At 38.5% G+C, this 24,047-nt stretch overlaps 1 protein-coding gene across 1 annotated transcript; it reads right to left on the bottom strand.

Moving 5' to 3' along the window:
- Window positions 1-3,820: 3,820 nt before the first annotated feature.
- On the bottom strand, window positions 3,821-5,046 carry LOC114283895 (agamous-like MADS-box protein AGL80). Its single transcript, XM_028226778.2, has one exon. It carries the CDS (start codon window positions 4,686-4,688, stop codon window positions 3,972-3,974), a length of 717 nt encoding a protein of 238 aa, XP_028082579.2. The 5' UTR covers window positions 4,689-5,046; the 3' UTR covers window positions 3,821-3,971.
- Between the last annotated feature and the right edge of the window lie 19,001 nt (window positions 5,047-24,047).

A 24,047-nucleotide genomic window follows, 5' to 3' on the forward strand; every position in this document is an offset into this window, starting at 1 on the left:
ACCTAAAACCTTTTCAACTGGTTAACCAATTCAGGAGACTTCCTCAGTAGAAAAAAAGCCTCACGTCTTTACTCCCCATCCTTCTAGGAGAACCCTCCCTCACATTTTCGTCCAACACCACTCCGACGAGCTTCTCCCTGCCTCTTGTATTCACTCCCTCCTATGACACCACCCGAAGCTGCGGTCCATCAACCCGTGGAATTGGTTTTATTGAGATCCCAAAGCTTTAGCGTGTTGTCAGTGGATGCAGAAACAAGAGTTTCAGAGTCCAAGAATTTCACATTGCTAACAGCTTTTTCATGGCTAGCCAATATACACCAGGGGCTTGAAACATTCCGAAGATCATAGCAGTAGGTTTTGTAATCAGCAGAGCCAAAGGCTAGTAAATGAGTGGAACGAGCAGAGAACTGAACACAGCAAACATTTGCGATGTTCCTGATTGTGCATAAACTGTTCCTCTGCACCAACAGGAAAAAATATAAATATATATAGCGAGAGCAAGAATGAAGAGCACCAACACAAGGGAAAGGATGAGAGAATACATTCTTTTGATTTCACACAATGCATAACTAAGTGGTCTATAATAACCGTGATTAATCCATACCCCCATCCCCTTGCCCCCTTAGTCTTCATGCACCATGGTCATCAAAATCTTGATTCAGATCATAGGGTCTTATGATTCTTCGACCCTAGTTGGATTAAACAATCTGGATCACACTAGGATATTAAATTTTGTAAGATCTTAAATGACTACGATCCTAATCATAAAATTATGTAGAATAATACAATGATCCTGATCCTACCAAATTTTTATCTTGTTATCTATTTCTTATATATGTATGTATAACTGTATATCTATATAACAAATTTGACTATAAACTTCCTCTCCAAGTGTCTCCTCTAATTTATGTATAGAAGATGCATTATATTAAATTTAATATTTTTCTTTAATGATTTTAAAATTATTTAACATACATTTTTGAAAAATTTTCATTTTATTTTGCATCTAAATCAGAATCCTACGATTCTTGATCCAATTCTACAATCTGATCTATGAGTCCCTCCCAACAATCATACATAGGATCCTATTTTTAACAACCTTGTCATGCACATTATGCAAAGGACCCAGCCAAGTGCATCCTTGCTATCCAACTTGAGTATTTCATCAAGAAAAGAAAATGTTACTGTTGAACATAGAATTTCGGTAAGCTTGCCTCCCTCACGTTTTTGAAGCTCAGACAATCACCGGAAAGACAAAGGTGCTATTGAATTCCAGGAAGATTTTGCTATACCAATTGATTACATAATTAATTGTGTTTGAAATTTTAAAAGTTATGATGTTTTGTTAATGTTGTTATGATTTTCGGAACAAAATTATGTTATGATTCATTGGTAAAAGTTATAATATTTTGTTAATGTCATTATGATTGTGGGAAAAAAAGTTACAATCAATGTATTATGGTTATGATTCATTAGTAAAAGTTATGATTTATACTACCAAAAGTTATGATTTGTTATGGTGAATCATAATATTCAAATGTTACGATTCAAATGTTACGATAATTTGTTGGAAATAACTACATTTGTTATGAGTCATTGTCATATTGTTATGATTGATAGTGTCTTTGTTATGACACCGTAATGTATATTATGACATTGTTATGATTCATTGTAGTAATTGTTATGATGTTTAAAAAAAGTTATGATTCTTTCATACAACTTGTTAAATGACCTGTTTAGCAGGTTACTTTTTATGACGTGGCACAATATGAACCACATAATAAGTGCATATCATATGCCCTTTTAGAAGGTGCACATTGTAGACTTTTCCATTAAAAAATGATATACAAGTCTACTTTTTAGACTCATTTTTTAAATTCAGTGATATGTCAATAAGATGATTGATTGATAATTAGATAATATTTAATTATCAACCAATCATTTTGTTGACACATCACTAGATCTAAAAAGGGAATCTAATTTTTGGACCTGAATTTGTTTAAAAAAGTTATTGCAAAATATCACCAATAAATAAATTGGCAGAATGCTCCAAAATCATTAAATAATTTTTTTTCATAAAAAGCTGTCATTGTAATTATAGCATTGCCACCATAATTAAATTTGGTTATCACACTACAAGAAAATACATTTTCGGCGACCAGTTTTGGCTACTAAAACAAATTTAGTCGCCGAAAGTGTGGGAATTGGCTACCAAAATTAATTTTAGTCGGGAAAAGTCAACTTTTTAGCTACTAATTTTTCTTAGTAGGGGAATGCTGATTATTGGCTACTAAAATAAATTTGGTAGCTAAAAATACTACAATTGGCCACTAAAAAATTTTTTAGTAGCTAAACATATCTCCATTAGCGACTAATTATACTTTTAGTAGCTGTAAACGCACCTTTACCCACTAAATTGTTTGGTAGCCGAAGGGAAAGAGAAAATTTTGTTTTTGATCTTCGGCGACCAAACATTTGGTCGCCAAAACTATCTTTTCAGCGACAAAACTATCTTGTATGTGATCACATTTTGAAGGATTTTATTAATGTATAGTGCCAGTGCACATATTAAAAAAACTTAAAATGATGATATATTTTACATAAAAGTTAGCAACATAAAAAATATATAATTTTCTTTAGCCTGTGTTTTTAAGAGCACACATTAATAAGATTTAATTTTAAATGCTAAATAACGTATCATTAATCAATCACTGACAATATACGATGAATTAGAAGGTAAGGTACTCTGAACCAACACATGGGTGAAATTAAATAATATATTTGGTATGCATTCAGATTTTAAATATAAATTGTTTATTTATTTTTATTTTTTTAAACGATGAAATCATATAATTTTAATTTTAAATCAATTTGAATTTTTTTTTTCAACAGATGATCAACCTAGAAGGTGTGTATGCTTTCAATAAATGTCCCATTTACTACCAATTTTATATATGGAAGATCTCATTATGTCATTAGAATTAAATTTGGGAGTGATGTTTTAGCATTTTAAATATTTTCTGTCATTAAAATTAAATTTAGGAGTGATGTTTTAACGTTTTAAACATTTTTCCTAATGATAGTATATTGTTACCAAATCAAATACTCAATCAGTACATTTACAGGGCATTAAAGGGTGAGTTTATAATTTGGTAGGCATTTACATGATAAGATTTGACGTTATATATGCACATATGAAAATACCAGGATTTGATAATATTTGTATTTTTCATTTCATGTCATTTCTGAAATTACATCATTTCTTGTTATAGGATTATTATTATTTTTTTTTAAAATTATTTGAAAGTTATAAACAATAACCAGCCTAGCTCATAACAACTAAGAATATATTTGGCAAGCATAATGCCAAGAACACATATGAGCAAAGGAGGACATTTAATTTATTGGTATTTAAGATATGATTATGAATGCTTCACAACATCAATAATGTACACCATCAACAATTCCAAAGTTCATCCAAATATACACGCTACCAACATGTATCCATTAATACATATCAAATATTTTCCCTTTTGATGAATTGAAATAAAAATTCAATGTGGATTAGGCAATTATTGATACAATTTCACTGCTATAAAACTCTTTTTGCATATGATTGTTTTTTAAAAAAATTCACTATTTTTTTCTGATATGTATAACTTGATACTTCTAGTACCGTTACAACACAAGTAGTACCAATTCATTTTAACACCATTACTTAAAACCTTATCGACAGCCTTGTTATCCCAATTTAAAAGGATAAACTGACTTACTTGATTGGAGGAAGAAATTTTTTAACATAAAAAAATATATGAAAAGATCATCAACAAGAAAAACAATTTCTTAGAATTATTGAATTATATAAAATTCAAGAGAGCAAGACACACAACCATACATTTTAAAATTAAAAGCACATGATGAATTAGATAGACAGGACTAAAAGGATTTTTCACATGAAACTAAGATCTCTCTCACGGGAAAAAAAAACTAGACCACATAAGATTGTGATTGTCTCCAAATGGCACCATCATTTTATCCCAATCAAAACCCATATTCTCATAAAGTGGATTGTTCATCCATTCATTGAACCCGTGTGACCTTTTCATAGCATCCATGGCCAAATCAACACCCAATAACTTCTCTTCCTTTCTATGCATTCCATTGCCAAGCATTTCCTTAGTATTCATCAATGCCACCGGTGCAACTCGTTGCGGAGTTTTCTTCAACGATTCAATCTTCTTTCCAATTTCCTTCAAATTTTGATCTATCAACCAATTAAGATCGTATTGATCCACCATGGACAAGTTTTGGAGCCCTCTCCCACTCAAACACTGGTACATGACTTCTGTCATCTCCTTCTCTCGATTATTCTTGAGTTGTTTCTTGAGTTGTTCATTCGCTTTCGCTATCCTCTGTCTAATGAAGCTTTCTTGGGTCATCATCTTCTTACTTTGTTCCATCTCGGGAATTCTCTTGAACTTTGCTAGCACGCGTTGGACTCCCAAGTTGTTTGGCCATACCTCAGGTTGAGACTCGTTTGGACTATGTATAATCACGCATGCATCAATCCCACAAAGAGTGCTTAGCTCGCTCGCCTTCTTCATCAGACCCTTCTTCCTTTTTTTCAACGTTGCTTTTCTTTCTGAATCACTGGTGATGAAGGCAAGCTTCATCTTCTTTCTAGGCATGGCTAATTAGCTAGACTAAAGAGGCAAAAATTAGGACAATATGGTAGTTGGCAAAACCTTTGTGTGGTGTGGTCTCTTGGTCCAAATGTCCAATGATATATATATACACTTATGGAGATACAAAAATTAATAGTTGCTGGACATAATATTGAATGGGAAGATTTGGGTTATAAATTATATCTTTCCGTTATGAAAATTTCAATGCTATGTCCTACCAAAATTAATAGTTGCTGGACATAATATTGAATGGGAAGATCTTGGGTTATAAATTATTTTTCCATTATGAAAATTTCAATTCAATGTCCTAATTAACCCAGTTGAGAGTTTCTTACTTTTGGCTTAGCCACTTGAACTTTATGTAGCCAATGTCTTGATTGCATTCATATATATTATCTATACACCTGTCTTACGTTTCGTTATATATTCATATTTTTATGTAATAAATACTTACTTAAAAAAAAAAGAGCTGCAATGTATAATTTCATGAGGTTGGTTGTCCTATTCTCTAGAAATGGAGTGCTCAAACCAAGGGCATATCTAAACAACCCATAAATCTATCAAAATGATAAATGATTAAAATATTTTTGCGTTTGTTTTAAAATTTTAATTTATTTGTATTAAAATATGATGTGAAAATTATAAGTGGTTGATTTTTTTTATTTAAATTTTATAAATACTGATAAAATGATATATTAATTACTAAAAATTGAGACATGATTCATTAATAAATAAATCTGATTCATAAGATAGATTCGTAACTAATCTGTTGTCTTGGATATGACTTATAAGTTGTCTTTTTTTTACTTTTTATGAATAAACATGAAGGAAAATAGAGAGGTGAAGCAACCTAAATAAGCCAATAAGCTCATGACTTTTTTGTACCCAAAGAGGCCTTAATAATTAAAAAATGATATACAAGTCCACTTTTTAGACTCATTTTCTAAATTCAGTGATATGTCAACAAGATGATTGGTTGATAATTAGATAATATTTAATTATCAATTAATCATTTTATTGACACATCACTAGATCTAAAAAAGGAATCTAATTTTTGGGCCAGCATAACAATACTCTAATAATTATTTGTTTAATTTTTTTTTTTTGAAAAATATGACCAGTAAATAAATTGGTAGAATGCTCCAAAGTCATTAAAATAATTTTTTTTCATGAAAAGCTGCCTTTGTAATTATAGCATTGCCACCGTGATTAAATTTGGTTATCACATTTTGAAGGGTTTTATTGTCAGCGCAGATATTAAAAAAACTTAAAATATATAATTTTTTTTAACATGTGTTTTTAAGAGCACACATTAATAAAATTTAATTTTAAATACTAAATAAGGTATCATTAATCAATCACTGACAATGTGTCATTTTGGTCCAAAAACGTGGCTGCCAAAAAAGCCAGAAAAGTCATTTGGCAAGTGCCAAAAACGCAGCCCTAAAATTACAAATTAGGGCCTATGAAAAATGAATAAAAAAATAACTCTCTTATGTTGGGTAAGGGTATTTTGGTCATTTTAATTTGATTTGACACCATAAATAAATATTAAACTAAAAAGCAAAAAGGCAGCTTTTTATCAACTTCCCAAATCACTTCCAAAAAAGCCAAAAAACTTGGTAAAAAGCTAAAAGCCAGCTTTTTACCAACTTCCCAAAACAGTCCAATATATATACGATGAATTAGAAGGTAAGGGGCCTTGAACCAACACATTGGTGAAATTAAATAGTATATTTGCTATGCATTCAGATTTTAAATATAAACTGTTTATTTATTTTGTTTTTTTTTTAAATAATGAAATCATATAAGTTTAATTTTAAATGAATTTGAATTTTTCTTTAACAGATAATACCCCAGAAGGTGAGTATGCTTTCAATAAAAGTCCCATTTACTACCAATTTTATATATGAAAGATCTCATTGCGTCATTAGAATTACATTTGGGAGTGATGTTTTAGCATTTTAACTATTTTCTGTCATTAAAATTAAATTTAGGAGTAATGTTTTAACGTTTTAAGCATTTTTCCTAATGATAGTATACTGTTACCAAATCAAATACTCAATCACTACATTTACAGGACATTAAAGGGTGGGTTTATTTAGTGTTTGGTAGACATTTACATGATAAGATTTGACGTTATATATGCACATGCAGAAATAACAGGACTTGATAATATTTGTAATTTTCATTTCATTTCTAAAATTACCTCATTTCTTGTTATAGGATTTTTTTTTTTGATTATTTCAAAATTATAAACAATAACCAGCCTGGCTCATCACAACTAAGAATATATTTGGCAAACCAAGGGCACATCTAAACAACCCATAAATCTAATTATGGGATATGAGAGGGTAATTTTGGTGAAAATTGAGCCGAGCTATAAGATGGTCATAGTGGCCCACAATACAAAGGGCTGAGTAAAAAAGGCCGTAAAAGTTACTCCGGCCCAAGAGAGGTACAGAATTATTCCGGCCCAAGATACGTGTAAAGTTACTTCGGTCCGGAAGTAACTTGGAGTTAGACCGGTCTTGGAGTTATACCGGTCACAATTCGTTAGTTCGGTCTAAACACACCATGGGTTGAACATGAGAGAACCGAGATAAGGAGGAGTAAAAGGAAGAACCGAATTAAGGATAGTTCGGCTTACTCTGTGGCTCAGCATAGCCAGTATTATTTCGGTCATGTGGTAGTTCGGCCATGGTAAAAACCATCTCACTTGGTTTAAGCAGTGAGGGGGGTGTTGAAGGATAAGCATTATCTTTCAGGAGTATGAATCCTAGGAGGACTTTGCATGGAGGAGTAGAAGTCCTACTAGGATTGTGCCACACGAAACTTATAAAAGCTCACAAATATCACCTTGGAGGAGGTAACACACAACTTTGCTTTTTGAATACACAGAACTTTTGCCTATTTGTCAAGCTTACTGACTTAGGCATCGGAGAGGTTTCCGGCACACATCCGCCGGCTAGCTCACGTTTGTGTTTTCAGGTGATAAAGCGACGTCGTACGGAGGAACACAGTCTTGATCAACAGGATTATGCGAGAAGGTTATTTCTTTCCCGTACAATTGGCGCCGCCTGTGGGAACTCCCTTCGGCATCTGGAGGTATTACGCTGGTGCCGGAGCCTACGCAGCTGGGGACTAATGTGCGGGGAATCCCACATTGGTCTGTGAGGGATTACTTTCCCACCTTATAAGCAGGCTGGCTCCTCTTATCTTGCATAGGCCTTTTCCCCCAGTGGGGGAGGAACAAAATCGTGAGGCGGGTTTCGCCAAAGCAGACAATATGTGCAAGGCACGGGGAGTAGTTACTTTATTTGGCGCCGTCTGTGGGAACTCCCTCCGGCACGCGTGATGGAAAAATCCCGTATCGGAGCCAGTCAGTTGTGGGCTAATGTGCGGGGAAATCCCATATCGGTCTGTGAGGGATTACTTTCTCACCTTATAAGCTGATTGCCTCCTCTACCTAGCATAAGGCCTTTTCCCCTAGTGGGGGAGGAACAAAACCGTGAGGCGGGTTTACGCCAAAGCGGACAATATTGTGCTAGGCACGGGGCGGGGGCTTCATTTGGCGCTGTCTGTGGGAACTCCCTTCGGCATCTGGAGGTATTACGCTGGTGCCGGAGCCTACGCGGCTGGGGACTAATGTGCTGGGAATCCCACATCGGTCTGTGAGGGACTACTTTCCCACCTTATAAGCAGGCTGGCTCCTCTTATCTTGCATAGGCCTTTTCCCCCAGTGGGGGGGAACAAAACCGTGAGGCGGGTTTTGCCAAAGCGGACAATATGTGCAAGGCATGGGGAGTAGTTGCTTCATTTGGCGCCAAAGAAGTAGGTAACCTGCTGGAGGCAGGAGCAATTAGAGAAGTGCATTACCCAAAATGGATCTCCAACACGGTCGTAGTACCAAAGAAGAATGGCAAATGGCGTGTCTGCGTCGACTACAAAACAGTCAACAAGGCATGCCCAAAAGACAGCTTTCCTCTACCAAGGATAGATCAACTGGTAGACCTAACGGCGGGGCACAATCGACTTAGCTTTCTGGATGCATACAGAGGCTACCACCAGATCGCCATGCATGAACTAGACCAGGAGGTCACATCCTTTACAACTCCAAGAGGACTATACTGTTACAAGGTCATGTCCTTTGGCCTAAAGAACGCAGGGGCGACATTCCAACGGATGGTCACCAAGATGTTTGAACCATTGTTAGGCAGAACAATGGAGGCTTACATCGACGACATGGTGGTCAAGAGCAAGGATGAGAATGACCATCTCAAGGACTTAGGAGAGATGTTTGAAATCCTGAAGAAGCACAAGTTGCGCCTTAATGCGTCCAAGTGTGCATTCGGAGTAGGATCTGGCAAATTCCTAGGCTTCCTTGTGACCAACCGAGGTATAGAAGCAGATCCCTCTCAGATCAAAGCAATCCAGGATTTGAAAAGACCAAACTCAGTCAAAGAAGTGCAGCATCTCACCGGCATGGCAGCTGTGCTCAATCGGTTCATAAGCCGGTCATCAGACAGACTACGACCATTCTTTCAAGCTTTAAAGGCCAAGTTTGAGTGGGATGAAGAATGCGACCAAGCTCTGGAAAGCTTGAAGGAATATATGTCCTCCCCACCACTGCTTGTTACCCCAATACCTGGTGAAGAGCTCTTCTTGTACCTGGCAGTCTCTCAGCACGCAGTCAGCGCAGTGTTGGTTCGTGCAGAAGGAATACAACACCTGCCCATCTTTTATGTCAGCAAGACATTGTTGGGAGCCGAAACAAGGTACTTGCCATTGGAAAAATTAGCATTGGCCTTAATGATGGCCTCCAGGAAATTGGCACACTACTTTCATGCCCACACCATAGTCGTCCTCACAGCTTTTCCACTAAAAGCTTTGTTTGAGAGGGCGAACTTTTCTGGGTGAATCTTGAAGTGGGCAGTAGAGTTGGGACAATTCGACATCAAGTTTCAACCCAGAACTGCAGTAAAGGCCCAATCTTTGGCAGACTTCGTTACAGAGTTTACTCCTGGAAGCCATCATATCTGCCCAGTTGACCTAACTGACACAATCGAACTAGGGATGGAAGTTGACGCCGGAATAGCGCAACCCCTAGCAGAAAGCACTCGGTCAGACTTCAAGGCCGACCAGACTAAAGACAGCAAGGAAGAAACAGACCAAGACTCACCAAAAGTACAATCAGAAGGTGAGGGGCAGACAGCAAGCATGGACCTTGAAGAAAACACCATTCTTGACCCCACGACATCATCTGACCCCTCCACTTGCTGGAAGTTGTTCGTTGGAGAGATGTGGAAGCTCTTTGTGGATGGAGCATCCAACCGGCATGGTGCAGGACTTGGCATAGTCCTCATCTCACCAGACGGCCTGGTTGTAGAGCAAGCAATCAACCTTGGCTTCCCAGCATCAAACAACGAAGCGGAGTATGAAGCGCTTCTCGCAGGACTCAAATCAGCATACTACATGATGGCCACCGAACTAATGGTCTACAGCGACTCACAGTTGGTGGTAAACCAAATTTCTGGCGACTATGAAGCAAAGGATGATAGGATGGCCAAGTATCAAGAATTGGTCAGAACAGATATCAAGAAGTTTGATGTAGTAAGGATAGAACAAATCGGCAGGGAGGAAAACAGCAGAGCAGACGAACTAGCAGGCTTTGCCTCAATGGCAGATGCATCCATCCCTCATCCATTGCTCATCGACTACTTACCAAGACCAAGCATAGAAGACCCCGAAGCAGAAGAGGTATGTCGCGCAGAACTAGGCCCCTCTTGGATGGATCCCATCATCTTGTTCTTAAAAGACGACATCTTACCAGAAGAGAAAAAAGAAGCCAACAGAATAAGAGCGAAGTCGTAGCGATTTTGGCTCTCCCCATCTTTGGCATTATACAAAAAGTCGTTCTTAGGACCCTATCTAAAGTGTGTCCACCCCAGCAAAGTGGAAGCATTCTTATACGAGATACACGAAGGAGTGTGCGGAAACCATCAAGGAGGAAGATCGCTAGCCTACAGGGCCATTTCACAAGGATACTGGTGGCCATACATGCAGGCAGACTCAGAGAAATATGTAAAGAGGTGTGAGAAATGTCAAAAATTCGCACACCAAATACATCAACCAGCAAGAGAACTCCTACCATTAACTAGCCCATGGCCTTTCGCAATGTGGGGCTTGGACATAGTACGACCACTTCCAACAGCACCCGGTAATAGGAAGTTCTTTCTCGCAGCAACAGACTACTTCACAAAGTGGGTGAAAGCAGAAACATTGGCATCAATCAAAGAAAAAGATGTGAAGAAGTTCGTTTGGCAGAATATCATCACTCGGTTTGGCATACCAAAAGCCCTAATCTCAGACAACGACACGCAGTTCGACGACAGAATCTTCAGAGGCTTTTGTGAAGAGTACAAGATAGAGTTCTATAATTCTACACCAGCATATCCTCAAGCAAATGGCCAAGCAGAAGCATCAAATAAAGTCGTCTTGGATGGACTAAAGAAAAGGTTAGAAAAAGCAAAAGGCAAGTGAGCGGATGAACTTCCTCATGTTTTATGGGCTTACCGCACCACACCTCGGCGATCAACAGGAGAGACACCATTCTCCTTAGCCTACGGAATGGAAGCAGTAATCCCACTGGAAGTTGGCCTCCCCACAATTCGAAGCGAAAATTTTGATCCAGACTTGAATGGAGAAGCCATAGCATTGGAACTCGACCTTGCGGAAGAAAGAAGAGAAAGAGCACTGGTTCACATTGCCTCATACCAACGAGAGTTAATCAGAAAATACAACAAAACGGTGCATCCAAGACAATTCAAGATTGGAGATTGGGTACTGTGCAAAGTGATGGGAAACACCTTGATACCAGGAGATGGCAAGTTGGGGCCAAACTGGGAAGGTCCTTACAAAGTGGTTGGGTTAGCAGGCAAAGGGGCATACCACCTAGAAGACAAGGACGACAAAGCAATCCCTAGGCCATGGAACACGGCCAATCTCAAGTTATTTTACTTTTAGCTTTTCTCTTTCAAACATATGTAATTTTTTCCTTCCTCAATAAAACAAGCGATTCTTTTCAGCATGAGTTATTCTCTGTAAAAGTTAGCTTTAGTGAAGTTTAGGTACATTGCAAACACATTATTCTAAGTTAGCTGGAAAAATCAACTTAGAGGTTGGCTGGATTAAACCAACACCCCTCCTAAGCCCAGGATAAGGATCCAGGCTGCAGGACATTTGGTCGAAATAACCAAACATTATTCTAAGTTAGCTGAAAAAACTAACTTAGAGGTTGGCTGGAATAAACCAACACCCTTCCTAAGCCCAGGATAAGGATCCAGGCTGCAGGACGTTTGGTCGGAATAACCAAACATTATTCTAAGTTGGCTGGAAAAACTAACTTAGAGGTTGGCTGGATTAAACCAACTCTTTATACTCTTCAGCCAAAGTAAGAGCATGGCTGAAGAGTGGTTGGTTGGAATAAACCAACTCTTGTTACTCTTCAGCCAAAGTAAGGGTATGGCTGAAGAGTGGTTGGTTGGAATAAACCAACTCTTGTCACTCTTCAGCCAAAGTAAGGGTATGGCTGAAAAGTGGTTGGCTGGAATAAACCAACTCTTGTTACTCTTCAACCGAAGTAAGTATAAGGTTGAAGAGTGGTTGGTTGGATTAAACCAACTCTTTGAACTCTTCAGCCGAAGTAAGGGTATGGCTAAAGAGTGGATTCGTTGGCTTTTAACTCCTTATACTCTTCAGCTGAAGTAAGGGTATGGCTGAAGAGTGGATTCGCTGGCTTTTAACTCCTTGTACTCCTCAGCCAAACTAATTATATCGGCTAAAGAGTGGTTGGCTAGTAAGAATAGTTAGATTGACCAGCTAAAACCGAGATAACAGTTGAAGGTAAAAAGATCATGGAAAAATCATAACAAGTACAAACGTACAGATCAACCGAAGTAAGAGTTCAAGCAAATTTTCATTCATCAAAAGGCAATTACAAAGGAGGGGCATAGCCCGGTTACAAAAGCAAAAAGTAACAAAAAAGAAAAGCAAAAAGACAATCAGTTGAAAAGATCATCAATTTCGGCATCGAATGCAGCATCGGCATCAACATGAAGACCGGTTTCAGGAGGGAGCTCGCTCTCGGTCACAAGGGTGGTTTCGGTCGGAACCACGGTTTCACCTGGTAGTTCAATAGTCAGGTCTTCCACCGTGGGCTCCAGCCGAACTGACTGGTCCGTATTGACAACCGGAGTATCCTCAGAGGCAGAGTCTTCGTCAGAGTCTGAGCCTTCAAGAAATTGCTGCTGCATGGCATCAGCAAACTCCACTAGGGAGTTTGGTTTGAAGTAGGCTGGAGGGTTGAAAACCTCGGTCTGTGGATCGTGACCGAGCTTCTCAACAGCTACCCTCCAGCCACACTTGAAGAAGAGTTCCTTGGCGGCTTCGCACTGCTTGATATAAGCACCCTCTGCCTTCTTGAAGCCTTGCTTTTCGGCTCCTTTTGCGCTCTCTTTCAGCTGAGTTATCTCGGTATCTTTTTTTTTTTCAAGCTTCACCAGCTCGCGCAGATACTTATCCTTTAGAGCGATGGTAGCCTTCTGCTTTTCTGCTTCGGCCGAACTAACCAGTCCTGCCAGTCGGCCGTTCTCAGCTCGTAGCTCGGCCATTTGCTTCCTGGCCTCCTCTAGCTCGGCCGTCTTTGCTTCGGCTTCTGCCACGGCTTGTCTTGTTGTTTTCCTGTGCTCTAACACTTTCCTGTGAGTGATGTTGTTTTTCTGAATGGCCTGATAAAACAAAGACTTTCCTTGAGCCGAAGTAAAAGTTGAAAAAACTAGACAGAAAAACGGACGGAGCTACTTACCAGGATCATCGATTTTGTTGAAGATCAGATGGCCTTTAGTTCGGCGTTTAGTTGCTTTTGGTGGTGCTCCATATCTTTGGGGAGGCACACACTCTTGGCCAGGTTGAAGGCCAACTGGTGGTCCTTATCAGCAACAACCGAGTCAGAGTCTTGGATATCTCGGTTGTTGAAGGTAAGTTTTGGTGCCCAGCTACTGGTAGTTCGGTCAGAAGGCTCCGGTTGGGGGCTCGGTGGCAGGCTCGGTGGAAGAACAGTTTCGTCTTCATCAACCAAGCGTTGTTCAGTTTCGGTAGTCGGGGCGCGCTTGGTTCGGTGGGATGAGGATGGTTGTTGCGTAGGAAGCGCCACCACCGCTTCTTGGGTTTGACTTGATGATGGTACTTCGGCCCTGTTGGTCTCGGTCAAGAGGGCCTTGACTCTGTTTCTTTTAGCCATTTCTTCTTCGGTAGTTAGTGGAATTAGTCTGATTTGTGGTAAGGTTGGGTCCGGCTCTGGTGCGTCTTCAAGAAGAAAATCGGTCACTCTGGCTTTTCGGCGACCACTGTATCTGTAGGTCGGCTCGAATTTGAGCAGCTTGGCCCAACTATGTTCTGGATACCGTAGTGCGGCGCACAAAGTTGCTAGGTTTGGGTAGCTGTATAAGGAATGGAGGTGGGCAGAATCTGCGAAAGAAGACAACTGTTAGTTCGGCTGATAGATTAAAAAACCGAAATATAAAATAGCACGCAAGAAAACCGAAGTAAATTTACCGGGCTCTCATTTTTTCCAATTTATACGTCGGCCAGGAATCTGGGCTTGATGATCCTCAAAATTCCCAGGTACCCAGAAAAAGTTGTCATCGTTCAAGTCTTTATCCGGTGTATGTTTTATTATCTTCTCTCGGCGACGACGTATTCTTAAATAATAGACCCATCCATCTTCTTTTGAACCAATGGAGTATTGATGGAAGATTTCGGCCAGGCCAAGGTTTAGACCGGCTTGGCGGTTCAGTTCGGCTATTCCCATTATTATACGGTATGAATTGGTGGATAGTTGGGTTGGACATAGTCTAGTTTGCCTAAGAAACTCACAAATTAAAGGTTGGACTGGAAACCGTAGTCCGGTTTCAATTATGGATAAGAGGGTAAAGGGGACAAAGCCTTCATTGTCCCAAGGAATGACATCTTTTTCGGCCAAAATCAGGTGGACGTCGTCGGGTATATTGAAGTCTTTTCTGAATTCGGCTAGGCCGCCCGGAGTGTCTACTAGATACCTATACTTCCCCATTTATTGTATAAATTATTAATAAATTAGTTCGGTCGGAAGAATGTGCTCAGTAGCTCGATTGAGCGTGAAGAAGAGTGCCTGAGCAACCTAAGTCTGCAAAGTGGAAAACAAAGGTGTTAAGCATAGATTGCAGACCGTCCTACAAAATCAAAGCAAAAATAAAAAGTCCTACTTCGGCCTATCGGGGATGCTGTATCTCGGTTCAGCAAAAAGCTTGGTAGCTCGGATTGAGCATAGGGTTCGCGAGATCGGTTTTTGTATGAGGTTGGTTATCTCGGTTTGAACTATGGGTTTTGTTACTTCGGTTGAGCTTCTAGGGGCAGCTTTTTGAGTTTGGTTTAGAAACTAAGAAAGCTGGCTTAGCCCCAAAGGCTTAGCTCGGTTGAAGGCCGAGGTTCCTAGTTTACTGAGTTCAAACTTCGATCGGTGAGCTTATCTCGGCTAAAGTGAATCAGGAGTTGGTAACTTACTGAAACTACTGTTATTTCTATGAGTTCTAGTTCGGTTATTGTCGGAATTGATCTACATATATAGCACAAACAGTCTCCTAGTTCGGTTGGGACAAGTTTCTGGATCAAAACTACGTTCTACAGGTTGCTTCATGATATTCATAGTTTTCTTATGAAGATTTTTTCCATAAAAGTACAGAAGCAAAACAGAAATGGAGAAATATGTTTCGCAAAAACATAGAAAGAAAAATACGAAAACAAAATAGATGGGCAATACTAACCAGATGAATAGACAAGAACTGGAGTTAGAAGCAACGGACAGCAATCGACGAGCTCTTTCAGAAAATGAAGAACAATGAAGAACTCAAAGGAAAGGAAGAAGATGGAGGGTAAAAGTTGAGGGACTCTGGCCTCAAGGCTTGTTTTTGTTTGAAAGCCTAAAAATTAGGCGGGGCTGTTCAAATTTCGCGAAGTACGAAGACGGCGTGACAGCCGTCCTCAGTCAATCAGAGCATGCCACGTGTCCTGGGAAGAAGAAACGATTCAGTTGCTGTGATTGAAGAGACGTTTTGACCGGATGAGCAGAACCCGGAGTAAAATAAGCTCGGCCGGAAGGCTAAAGAGTTTTTTAGCTCGGCTGGCGAGGCTAAAGGGTTTTTTAGCTTGGCCGGAAGGCTAAAGAGTTTTTAGCTCGGCTGGAGAGGCTAAAGGGTTTTTTAGCTCGGCTAGGAAGGCTTAAAAACTTCAGCTTGGCTGATAGACAGGTAATCCCAATCATGCTGTGCAGATGGAATTAAGGGGCAATTGAGAGGGTAATTTTGGTGAAAGTTGGGCTGAGCTATAAGATGGTCATAGTGGCCCACAATACAAAGGGCTGAGTAAAAAAGGTCGTAAAAGTTACTCCGGCCCAAGAGAGGTACAGAATTATTCCGGCCCAAGATACGTGTAAAGTTACTTTGGTCCGGAAGCAACTTGGAGTTAGACCGGTCTTGGAGTTATACCGGTCACAATTCGTTAGTTCGGTCTAAACACACCATGGGTTGAACAGGAGAGAACCGAGATAAGGAGGAGTAAAAGGAAGAACCGAACTAAGGATAGTTTGGCTTACTCTGTGGCTCAGCATAGCCAGTATTATTTCGGTCATGTGGTAGTTCGGCCATGGTAAAAACCATCTCACTTGGTTTAAGCAGTGAGGGGGGTGTTGAAGGATAAGCATTATCTTTCAGGAGTATGAATCCTAGGAGGACTCTGCATGGAGGAGTAGAAGTTCTACTAGGATTATGCCACACGAAACTTATAAAAGCTCACAAACATCACCTTGGAGGAGGTAACACACAACTTTGCTTTTTGAATACACAGAACTTTTGCCTATTTGTCAAGCTTACTGACTTAGGCATCGGAGAGGTTTCCGGCACACAACCGCTGGCTAGCTCACGTTTGTGTTTTCAGGTGATAAAGCGACGTCGTACGGAGGAACGCAGTCTTAATCAACAGGATTATACGAGAAGGTTATTTCTTTCCCATACAGGATATGAAATCTTGGATGAAGATATTCAAGCTATCGAGACAAATTAATTTGTGAGTTGTATAGAGATATATATATATATATATATATATTTTTTTTTGTAATTTTGGGCAGTGCATTAATGCTGCAAAAATAGCACATATTTTTTTATTTTTATTTTTGGTGTAAATGGTAACATGGTAAATATTGACATTGAAGTCTATTATTTAGGAGCAATGCATTTACTAAAAGTCTTGCTAAAAGTATATGTGTCAAAATATTATTGAATGTCTAAGTATTATTACTTTTCTGATAACCAATCATATTTTACATCTTGCACTTTTAATAAGATTTTTAGTAAAAGTGTTATCAATAGAATTGTTCTTTATTCAGAGGGACATCGACATACAGCCTTCATGCCTCATGGTTTATGCGGCCAACTATACCAAACAAGATTTGTACAGGAAATTCTTTTGTTATAAAGTGAAAGATTTACTTTGAAGTACATTAGCCTGTACTAAAAATTCTTTATGAATTTTTTATTGAAAAAATTATTAAGAAATTCAATCTACGGAGGAGGGTATAAGATACTAAATCTAGGGTATAAGACATTAGATTTAGTGAATATTTTTTGATAGCGAGAGATCTATCATTTGTGAAATAATTTGGTGAAAAATTCTTTTGTTATTTTGAATGACATTTTACTGCTAATTTTACCTTTTATTTATTTGATTATATGTTCAATTTTTTTGACTATCTGTTCAAATTTTTTTCCTATCTGTTTTATTTATTTTATTATCTATCTATTCAACTTTTATATTATCTATCTATTCAACTTTTATCTGTTACAATTTATCAAGCATATCAAATTATCTCTTGAAATTCACAAGCTTATCCAACATATCAAACTCTTTAAATCTATCTATCCAAATAAGCCACTATCTGTTAAAATTTTGAACAAATCGGTAACTTTGTTTGTAACGCCCCAAAACTATATACATTTGATAAACCCAATTTAACTCATAATATAATCTAATCCTCAATTATTTCATCATTAATATGAGAGAGAATAATAAATATTCCATTCATTAATGTAAGCACCAAATTTTCCATCCTTTCTATTCATGACTTTTCCAGTGAGCAATGCCACCGGGATTAAATTTGGGTATCACATTTTGAAGGATTTTATTAATGTATAGTGTCAGCGCACATATTAAAAAACTTAAAAGGATGGTACATTTTACATAAAAGTTAGCAACATAAAAAATACATAATTTTTTTTAACATGTGTTTTTAAGAGCACATATTAATAGATTTAATTTTCAACACTAAAATAACATATCATTAATCAATCACTAACAATATATGATGAATTAGAAGGTAAGGTCTCTTGAACCAACACATTGGTGAAATTAAATAATAAATTTGGTATGCATTCAGATTTTAAATATAAATTGTTTATTTATTTTCTTTTCTTCTTTTTAAATGATGAAATCATATAATTTTAATTTTAAATGAATTTGAATTTTTCTTTAACAGATAATCAACCCAGAAGGTGAGTAGCCGAGGTCGTCTTGAGCTTAGTTCACCTTTGGACCTTTGTACTTAGAACTATTTTGGAACCACTTGGTTGACTCCCATCTTCACCCCGGGCATGTTTGCCGAGATGTCACTATCTGGGCCGAGGTGTTCGGAACCAAGGCCGAGGAGTGTATCATCTAGGCCGAGATGTTTTGCACTTAGTGATCTTTGTCCTTGGGCAGGTATGGCCTAGACCGAGGTGTGGCACACCTAGGCCAAGGTGTGGCACAGCTTAGTCAAGTGTCGTCCTCCCTAGCCGATGTCTTTGTTACCCTGTTGCCAAAGCTTTGACCTTAGCCGATATCATTACTTGCCGATGTGTCTTGCCTTAGCTTGCTGCATACGCTTTGTCATAGACTTGTCTTATCAATCAGTCACCTTTTGAGTTGAACCAACCCGGAAGCGCCACGTGTCCGAGCTGAAGGTTAAGTCAGCCGGCAGGCCTGTGAACATATCATTCTTTTGTATCATTTTGTTGTAAGTCTTCTTCCTGAAGAGAGAGAAACTCTAGAAGAGGGAGAAGGAGTTTAGAGTGAGAGAGTAGAGTCCCGAGTTGACCTTTGGAGTTTGAGCCGTTAGATTCGAGCTTTGAAGTGAGAATCTTAATCTACTCTGGTTGTTGTTATTGATCATCTAGCTGCATTGCATGATCGAATCTGTTTTGCATGTCATGCATCGATTTGAAGTTTGTTTTGGAAGAGAAGAATAGTATTCATGTGTTCTTGAAGAAAAGTCTCGTTTTGATCCGAAAGTTTGGAACAAGAACCATGTTTTTGTGTTTGTTCTTGCATGATCTTCTTGTATGGGTACCCAGGTCCATGTTTTGAACTTATGGAACGAAATCTCGGATTTTTGTAACAAGTTATGATCTTTGCATTCATCTTCTTCATGATCATGTTCATCATATTCTTCATGTTCTTCAAAGGGAAACCCAGGTTTTCCCGACTTTGCTTTTGAATGTGGCCATCGGGACCACACCTCGGCAAGGAGGTGTGGGACCTCAGCAAAGACCTGGTTGGTACCCAGTGTGTTTTCATGAGACGGAAACAATGTTTAAACTCCCAACATGTTTTGCTTTGTTATTTACTTGGATCTGGTGAGAATGCCTGGATCATTTGCATGCATGTGAAGCTTGTTTTGAGAATGTGATTGCCATGTGATTGTAGGTCCTTGATCTTTGCTTTGAGCCTACACCCGAGAAGATCTATGTGAGTGGTATTTTTAATAAAGCTATGTTATACTGTTTTGATAAATCTTGCTTTGCTTTGTTTTGACGAAAGTATTTGTTAAGCATGAATGAATAGCTCTGTTTTGATGTATCAAGTATAAGCTTTGTTTTGATATATCAAGTATAAGCTTTGTTTTGATGTCATCCTTGAAAAGTCCCTTGTGCTGGAGGACTCTAAACTTTCGCAGCACTAAGTATAAAAGGATACGGTCCTTTCTTGGAAAGACTATCGTGTTAAAACGGGCTACGGGCCTAAGTAACACAAGACTATCGTGTTAAAACGGGCTACGGGCCTAAGTAACACAAGACCATCGTGTTAAAAAGAGCTACGGGCTTAAGTGACACAAGTCCCTTGTGCTGGAGGACTATAAACTTCCGCAGTACCTTTGACTAATCGATTACGGATCGTGCAGTCTTTGTTTTGCCACTGACGGTGTACCGCGTAGATTTGTTTGTTCGGAAAGCTTGATTTGTGTTTTGCCGATGCCAGTAAGCATCCCTTGAGACTTGTAAGATTTGATAGATGAATACGGTTCATCTCTTGATTTGATAAAGTTTTGATGTGTTTTGTTTTGACAGGATCTCGACTAATATTCGTATGGTCTTGGCATGTTTGTTTGAAAAGACTCAGGCTATATTCATGCAAAACCTTTATTACTAGTACCATTCACTGAGTATCCAAGCTCACCCTCTCTATATATATGTAGGTGATGAGCAGGACGACGGCGACGCCTAGATGTGTTTTGCAAAGCTTGTTTTGGATTCTTGTCATGTCGGCTTGACTTGTTCTATGTCGAAAAAATTTGTGTTTACATCGGCGAGTCTTGAAGATTATGCTTCTTTAGCTTGTAATCATTGTATTTGCACATGTCGGCTTTAGAAGCCTTTTGATCAAGATTCTGTTATGTATTTCGTTTATTGTCAACCGAATGTGAGACCATGTCATGTACGCCATTACATTTGATCTATGCACAGCTCTTATGGACCACTTGTATTTTGATTTATTGCTTCCGCATTTGTGAGCCCCATATATTATACTCTGATTGAATTTAGCTTTTGAAAGTTGGCCTTCGGTAATCTCGAATTACTGGCCATCACGGCACCAAACTACTAGGGGCGGTATGGGGTCGTGACATATCACTAGATCTAAAAAAGACATCTAATTTTTGAGCCCGAATAACAATACTCTAATAATTATTTGTTTAAAAAAATTTATTGAAAAATATCACCAATAAATAAATTGGCAGAATGCTCCAATAACATTAAATAGTTTTTTTCATGAAAAGCTGTCTTTGTTATTATAGCATTGCCACCGTGATTAAATCTGGTTATCACATTTTGAGGGATTTTATCAACGTATAGTGTCAGCGCACATATTAAAAAATTTGAAAGGATGGTGTATTTTACATAAAAATTAGCAACATAAAAAATATATAATTTTTTTTAACATGTGTTTTTAAGAGCACATTGGTGACAATATACGATGAATTAGAATGTAAGATCCCCTAAACCAATACATTGGTGAAATTAAATAATATATTTGGTATGCATTTTTTTTTAAATGATGAAATCATATAATTTTAATTTTAAATCAATTTGAATTTTTCTTTAACAGATAATCTACCCAGAAGGTGAGTATGCTTTCAATAAATGTCCCATTTACTATCAATTTTATATATAGAAGATCTCATTATGTCATTAGAATTAAATTTGGGAGTGATGTTTTAGAATTTTAAATATTTTTTGTCATTAAAATTAAATTTAGGAGTGATGTTTTAACGTTTTAAACATTTTTCCTAATGATAGTATACTGTTACTGTGTGGGTGATTTTCTGACCATACTGGCAAACAGGCACTCAGCTGGAGAGCACCGGTAGAATAGATTAAGCCCGAACGACCTGCAACAGAAAGAAGAGTTTCCGGCGGTGGCTCGTCCACCCGGGGGCACTCCGACGATCAAGTCAGTGCTCAATATCTCTCAAAGATAACCAATAGTGCTTAACTCACTAGACAGAATATAAAAAGCATACCTTATACCCATGGGGGTGCCTCCCTTTTATAGCCAACACAATCTTAGTCCCAATAGAAGCCTAACTTTAATGGACTTAGGATTACTGCTAATCTTGGACTCCCAGTAGAATTAGGATAAACTCTCCAAGAGTCTCATCTTTACCCAAACTGAAGTCTTCTCCCATTCTAGGACTCTTGTCCCTTATCCGCTTATCTCGAATTCCGGTATTTTCGCAGATAACCTCGGCCTAGCCGAGATTACCTCGGCGTCATGACCAGGACACGTGGCACCTCGGCTGGCACTTCGGTGACACCTCGGCTGGCACTTCGGTGACACCTCGGCCACGTGTTGTCATTCAAAAATTATGTCCCCACAACTGCCCCCTAAGTTCTATTACCTCGGCATCCTGAGGTGATGGAACCTATAAATGTACTCCTCTGGTCGAGTTCATGGCTTATCGGCGCCAAGAATTTAGGACTCATATGTCCACTCATCAAGAATTAAGAATCAAGAATCATCATGTTCTTTGTCATCCAGGTTCAACATCTCAACATAGATCACACTTTCATCAGAGATCATTATCAGATTTGGAACATACCAACCACGCCCCCATTGTGTCGCATCAATTCTGCCCCCCACCATCTGACGTCAGCAAGGGCACGTCAGGATTTCTAATTCCAACGAAACCATTTCATTTCTTTCTGTGTCCCTAAACTCTCTTTCTTTTTATTCTCTCAAATCTGCTATGTTTCAAGCTCTCAAGCTCTCAAGCTCTGCAACCACTTCCATTCTTCTCCTCCGGTGAAGCTTTTTCTGATCCTTTCCGATTGCTGCCATCATCTGACTCCGGCATACTGAACACTAGCTTCATTTTATTCGGTGAGTTATTCCTTTTTTCCCCTCTTTAGTTTCATACCTTGTTGTCTCTGCTTGTTTGCCATGTTTGAACATATCCGTCTGCTCCTGTCCCTAAGGATTCTCCTCTCAAGAATGCTAGCAACCTCGTCCTCTCATTCCCTCTATCTCCAAGCCAGTCTGAAGATGAAGCTGAGTCCGAGGATCAGACTGAGGCCGAGAAGAAATGAAGAAGCTGATGAGGCCAAGTCTTTAACTCTGAATGAGCAAGTCTTCAACTTGACTCAGGATGAAGGGGATGAGGTCTCAATGACGCTATCCCTGAGAAGACCACATCTGACGTGTCTATCGCCAAGAAGAGCATTGACCAGACTCTACAAGAGACCGACGCTGAGCTTGAGGCCAAGAAGGTTGCAGGGAAGTCTTTCCAGCTGTCTTCTGGGGGTGAGACATAGTCCGTTGCCAATGCCGAGTAGTTTCGTTTATGATTTTTTTTCTTTGTACTTAGTACTCTTTTCTTACTTTTGAAACAATGTAAGCTTTAATTTGGCCGACATGCCACTTTTGTAATCTGTACAATCATTTTTCAATGTTTAGGCCGAAATGCCTTCTTTCCTTTTCTGAATGCATTCTATACTTAAAATAATTTGCATGTCTTCAAGGTACACCTTCACTGTGTAATCTCTTCGGGGTAAAATACCTCGGACACAACTTCTAGTCTTGTTTATCTCGGCCTTGGCTTAACACTTGAAAACATTGTAACAAATGTTTTCTCAAGTGTTTGCTCAAAACTCGCCACTTTTTTACTTCTTAAGACTTCTGTCCTCCATTATCTTCCAAGTCTAGGCCACATGGTAATTGTGCATAGATACTTCTTTCACTCGTAATCCTGGCTTAATCTCAACTTGCAAATTTTCTCAAAATTTCAACAAGTGTTTAAACCAGTCTTCTTATAACATGACCTCGGCTTTAACTTCAACTTGTAATTTTTCTTAAAATTTCAACAAGTGTTAAACCAGTCTTCTTATAACATGACCTCGGCTTTAACTTCAACTTGTAAATTTTCTCAAAATTTCAACAAGTGTTTAACGTGATCTCGGTTTAATTTCAACTTGTAAACTTTTCTCAAGTTTCAACAATGTTAAACGTGATCTCGGTTTAACTTCAACTTGTAAACTTTTCTCAAGTTTCAACAAGTGTTAAACATAATCTCGGTTTAACTTCAACTTGTAAACTTTTCTCAAGTTTCAACAATTGTTGAACGTGATCTCGGTTTAACTTCAACTTGTAAACTTTTCTCAAGTTTCAACAAGTCTAATCTCGGTTTAACTTCAACTTCACTTTTCTCAAGTTTCAACAAGTGTTGAACGTGATCTCGGTTTAACTTCAACTTGTAAACTTTTCTCAAGTTTCAACAAGTGTTAAACATAATCTCGGTTTAATTTCAACTTGTAAACTTTTCTCAAGTTTCAACAAGTGTTAAACATAATCTCGGTTTAACTTCAACTTTTAAATTTTTTTCAAGTTTCAACAAGTGTTAAACATAATCTCGGTTTAACTTCAACTTGTAAACTTTTTCTCAAGTTTCAACAAGTGTTGAAC

Source organism: Camellia sinensis, chromosome 2 (genome assembly GCF_055761805.1).
Source record: "Camellia sinensis isolate YWXY chromosome 2, ASM5576180v1, whole genome shotgun sequence".
Lineage (NCBI taxonomy): Eukaryota > Viridiplantae > Streptophyta > Magnoliopsida > Ericales > Theaceae > Camellia > Camellia sinensis.

Coding starts and splice junctions, on each gene's coding strand:
- LOC114283895 (XM_028226778.2), bottom strand. CDS start 4,688: ATGCCTAGAAAGAAGATGAAGCTTGCCTTCATCACCAGTGATTCAGAA.